Source organism: Caloenas nicobarica, chromosome Z (genome assembly GCF_036013445.1).
Source record: "Caloenas nicobarica isolate bCalNic1 chromosome Z, bCalNic1.hap1, whole genome shotgun sequence".
Lineage (NCBI taxonomy): Eukaryota > Metazoa > Chordata > Aves > Columbiformes > Columbidae > Caloenas > Caloenas nicobarica.
In genome coordinates, this window is record NC_088284.1 from 66,950,749 (window position 1) to 66,955,975 (window position 5,227).

Below are 5,227 nucleotides of genomic sequence, written 5' to 3' on the forward strand. Positions count from 1 at the left end.
AAAGATCAGCTCAAGTTTAGTTCCTGTGGACATTGCTGAACCACCACACAGGATTTTGCTCTTTCAGGTACATCTTGCTTGTAGAAAAATCAACATGCATGCGCAAGGTTATTATAAATTGGAACTTCTCACTAAACACATAGATATATATTACAAGTTCTCAAAAGAGAACTGAATCAAGACCAGTGTTTGCATTTCCAGTTTGGTCTGCATGACACAGTCTAGACTACTGTTTATTTGAAGAGATGACCAGTAACAATATGCACTGGAAAGTCTCATACTGGAAGTTAACCACAAACGGGTTTATTTTTATTATCACGTACATCTTTACTTCTGACTTGACTCAGACTTAGATGTAGAAGCTCTCAATGAAGAAAGCCGGCGTCTCTTCGCAATCTGCTCCTGGCGTTTCTCCTTGGCTTCCTGAAAAGCAAAGCAACATGAAGTCAGTACTAAGATGTTACACATAGTAAAGCACTTCAAAACACCTACAAAGGAACAAACTAGGGAAAAACGTAGCTTGAAGGAAGCTAACAGAAAGAATGGAATGGTTCCTTAATTCAATAAAGCAAAATACAGTTTCCCTTCTTCACAGAATAATTCTTCAAGTAGCCAAACCTGTACAGACCTATGTCTTTAAACAATACAGACCAGTGTCCAAAATGACAGTAAAAATAGTAACACAGAGTTCACAACCTACTAGAGAGGTCTCTACAGTCATTTTCAGTCTGGAAGTCATGGAACACTCAAGGTACCATGCTAAATATTCCAAAAGCACTGCTTCAGCAGTCACTGCTGTTTAGGTGCAAGAGCAAACTCGTTCAAACAAATAGCTTCTTGCCAGGTTATCTTCCATCCAGGTCAACTGGATCCCATTTCTCTACACCATCACTCAAACGCTTGGGCATCTCCGTTAAACTAGAATTCATTTGAACTAAAACTGCTACTGCAAAACTTGTCTTAACAGGTCATCACTGTTCATTTTCTTCAAAATCAGCTTTCAAATTAATTATCTAGTTAATTTCTACTATTCTAGGACTGGCAAAAATCCATAGAAATGCTCACGAAAACACGTGACGAGCAATCTTTATGCCCACATGCAAGGATTCCTATGCACAAGGAGCTAAGTACAGAGCAGCTCAAAGTGTACAGTCAAGTCTATCAAACCCCTTGATTCCAGGGGACAAGATATTCCATATAGCAAACGCACCTTCATTCTCTTGGCCAAGAGCTTCGCATATTCTGCTGCTTCCTCCTTGTTCTTTTGAGTGCGCTGCTTCTTCAGAGCAATACGTCTGCGCTTATGTTGCAGAACTCGGGGAGTCACTAGTCGCTGGATCTTAGGAGCCTTGGTTCTGGGTTTCTTGCCTAAAAAAAAAAATTGCGTATAAACCGAAGTGACAGATTACCTTCCAAAAGGGTGTCAGGCTTCCTCTAACAAACTTAGGAGTAAGTTACATTTACTGTTATGGTAACACTTGTGTACTACATACTATAGTAACTTATACAGGAGGGGTGTCAAACCCGATTTTCATCAGGGGCCATATCAGCGTCGCAGTTGCCTTCAAAGGGCCAAATGCAATTTTAGGACTCTATAAATATAACTACACCTGCATTTATACAGTCCTAAAATTACATTCCACCTTTGAAGCCAACCACAAGGCTGATGTGGCCCCTGATGAAAATGAGTTTGACACCTCTGTTACACAGCATTCAACCTTTTCACAGATTTTGCAGGAAAAATCACTGTCAGATGTAGCATTACCAAAATATACTCTCTTAATGCAACAAAGTGTCATGTAGTGCATCTGTAACTCCTTGCATTTTTGTGAAAATTCCTAGCTTCTCAGCAGGCCCATCCGAATTCCCCCTAGACTTTATAATTTAAGAAACACAGAAACTAATAATCTAGCTTCCAGAACAAGCCATTAATGTTTTCAATTTGAAAAAGCACTCCACAATTCTAGATAGGCTTGAAATGTGTATCTCTAAAAAACAAACATCCATAGGCCATAATAAGCAAATAAAAACACAACACCACACCTATCTGTAAAATTTCACTACTCAATCTTGCCTGACTTCAGCAGTCACAAGCAGCCTGATGTCCACCAGGATCACATTTTTAATGGACAGAACAGTTTCTACGATGCAGAAAATTAGAGTCTTTTACCCAACAAGTGTCACAGTGCCAAAGCTTTTATGTCTTTTCTGCTAAAAATAGTCACCCTGATCAAATGCAACAGAACCTAGAATTAAAATCTTACATTGAAAGAGACAGGTGGTAAGCAAAACAGTGCCCTCCCAATAAAAGTTCACTTTTGAGACTGTTATAAGCAACAGGGAAAAATCTTAGTATCTTCTCTACATACTGCTTCTTTCCTCCACCTCATAAAAGTGTTCCAGAACCATTCCACTTCATATTTAACCTCTCATTGACAATTATGTCTGGATTCTTCTTAGAACCACTAGTAAATATTACTCCTGACTCTATCAAACATTTTAAAACAAACTGTGTCAAAGTAGATGTAAAGGGAAGAAAAGGGAAAAAGAAACAGAACAATCACGAAACTCCACTTCTTATCCATAAGTTACAGCTGACAAAGCTTAAATACCACAACAGCCAACTCCTGGATCTACTACTATAGTATGTTTCATTCACTGAAGTAGGCTGGACACATTTTTGCTGAAAATTACATGAAATCAGAGTTGTAAAGTTTGACATCTTACCCTCTTTGTTCAGAGGCTTCCTCACAACATACTGGCGAACATCATCCTCCTTAGACAGGTTGAACAGCTTGCGGATTTTGCTAGCCCTCTTGGGACCAAGACGACGGGGCACAGTGGTGTCTGTCAGCCCAGGAATATCCTTTTCACCTTTGAGAATTTAAATATGCCAGTTAATCCTCCATCTACTGAACACCTGCTTCATTAGTGAATTTCAACTATAAGCTTAAAATGCATAAAGTCACAAGATAATACTAAATAATCCTTGGGGTTCACCCACCAGTAGTGCCACTCCTAGATACTCTTTGCTGATGTAATGCAATCATATTGTTGGCAGAAATAAGTGTTTCAGACCAGCTTTAAAATTACAAGCGTGAAATGCTCAGAAGGAATTTCAAGACACATTCACAGTCTGAAGCTGGGACTGCATTTGTCTTCTACAAAACTTCACAGACTCTAGTGAGCAGGCTCCTTCCACATGCCTACTTCTACAAGTGCTTGCTCCATCCAGACTCTTACCCTTTTTCACGATGACCAAGTTCAGAACACTCAAGTTGGCATCAACAATGCAACCACGAACAGATTTGCGTTTCCTCTCTCCAGTTCTTCTGGGGCGATAGCAGGAGTGGCCCTTGCTGAGCAGAAGGCGGACACGTCCATGCGTGAGGACACCTTGCTTCATGGGGAAGCCTTGTTTGTCATTGCCACCACTGATCCGGACAACATAGCCCTAGGAAAACAGACAGGAATACACTTATTAGTTGCTCGCACATCTCTATCACTTCAAGGAGAAGTAGTGGATATTACAATATGCTGTTCAAAACAATGGGGCAGTGTGCCCATGAGTCAGGAAAAGTCACTGTTGAAGGTCTGAAGTAGGGGATATGTGGGTAAAAAGAAAAATAAAGTTTTTTATTGCCTTCTTTGTGGAGGTGGAAACAGAAAAGACTAACTTATCCCACCTCAGCTGGACTGTCCATATTAACACTCAGATACTCCAGACCCATTCCCCAGCCTCAACATTCTTTTTCCCCATGCACTACCAACACTTCAAACACAACAAAGGCGATTTTGAACTCGATCAGTAAAGAAGGGATCACCATTTTTATGGTACAGATTTGTCCTGAATGCCAAGATGGTACCCAAATGAAAAACAAAAAACTACTGCAAAGAGCAGCAAAAAGCTCTGAACACAAGACTTAAAAAACAAAGGAACTTAGATAAGTAGCAGAACAGGCTAGCCTAAACACCAAATTCAGTATATATACCAAGAAAAACTTCTAACATATCTGCCAACAACATACAACTGCATACTGGAAATATTTTGTAATTTAAGGTCCTTGGATACAGCTCTGACACAGCCTGCTCTACACTTCTTACCTTCCACTCCTCGCCAAGAGAATCAGCTGCGACCTCCGTGGCCATCCGTTTTTCATAGAATGTTCTCAGCTTGCGCTCATCATCCACTTCAATGAGTTTCTGGCAGCCAGTGGCTGGGAAAGAGATGTTCAGCTAACAAGAAGAAAAAAAAAAATTTGGTTGAAACTTCTCCTGAGACATTTTAACAGCAAATTAGCATTTATCTGCTGGTCTCACCTTAGCATTCCAAACCTGAAATTTCCTATCTGCTTACATGAATGCTTACTAGCCATAACTTGTCACTGCCATGCTCAGAGAAACAGGCAAGTCTGTCCTTGGCCACACTGGGCCGCATCACTCATTCAATCACACAGCAAAGTGGCTTGATCGCAGCTGGAGCCTGACCACCTTCAGACTGCAATCACTCAAGTCAAAGTGAGGGCAGCAGAAACCTGTTGCCTCTTCTTCTGCAAGCTCTTCGCAGGCCACGTTGCATTAAACAATCGCAGAAGCAAAACCCAAGAGGAGCCACACTTGCCGCTGGTAATTAATTGTGCTTTTTTGAGGGGCCAGTGCGAAGCCCAGCGACTCAGAGACGCTTCCCGGCATACTCCCCTCGAGCACGGCCTGGCATCAGCACCGGCCCGGCTCCGGCACAGCCGGTGCTTCCCTGCTAGGCTCTGCTACCCATAAGACAGGCCTCACCATCGCAAAAAGCCCTTCTAAGCGCAAGAACGACTGGAGCCTGGAGCTGCACGGCCCGGTGGCAGGAGAGGCCCCACTGAAAGGCCCGGGCCTGCGCGGCAGCCATGTCGCCCCGCCAACTATCCGCTTCCATCCGCCCCAACGGCAGCGCTCCAGCCCCGCCATCAGGGACCATCGACTCCTGCCAGCTGCCCCGTACGCAGCGCCGGCGCCATTTGTGGCGGCGGATCCCGAATCCTGCCAGGCGCGGTCCCGGCCCCCCACGCAACCCACCTTCATCCTCGCCGAGCCGCGACGCCGCAACAAGAGGCCGCACTTCCGCCCGCAGTCGGCTCATAACCCGCCAACTCTCGCGAGAACGGCACCGCCCGTGCGCGGGGCCACCCAATGGCGAGAGAGGCTTCGCCAGCCGAGGGGCGTGGCGCGAGGAGCCGGCTCT

General features: G+C 43.9%; 1 protein-coding gene across 1 annotated transcript; it reads right to left on the reverse strand.

The window, feature by feature from the left end:
• Positions 1–281: 281 nt before the first annotated feature.
• RPS6 (ribosomal protein S6) lies at positions 282–5,164 on the reverse strand. Its single transcript, XM_065657817.1, has 6 exons — positions 5,062–5,164; positions 4,105–4,236; positions 3,244–3,454; positions 2,728–2,874; positions 1,211–1,368; positions 282–423 (listed from the first exon to the last, which is right to left on the reverse strand). Exons 1-6 carry the CDS (start codon positions 5,065–5,067, stop codon positions 328–330), a joined length of 750 nt encoding a protein of 249 aa, XP_065513889.1. The 5' UTR covers positions 5,068–5,164; the 3' UTR covers positions 282–327.
• Between the last annotated feature and the right edge of the window lie 63 nt (positions 5,165–5,227).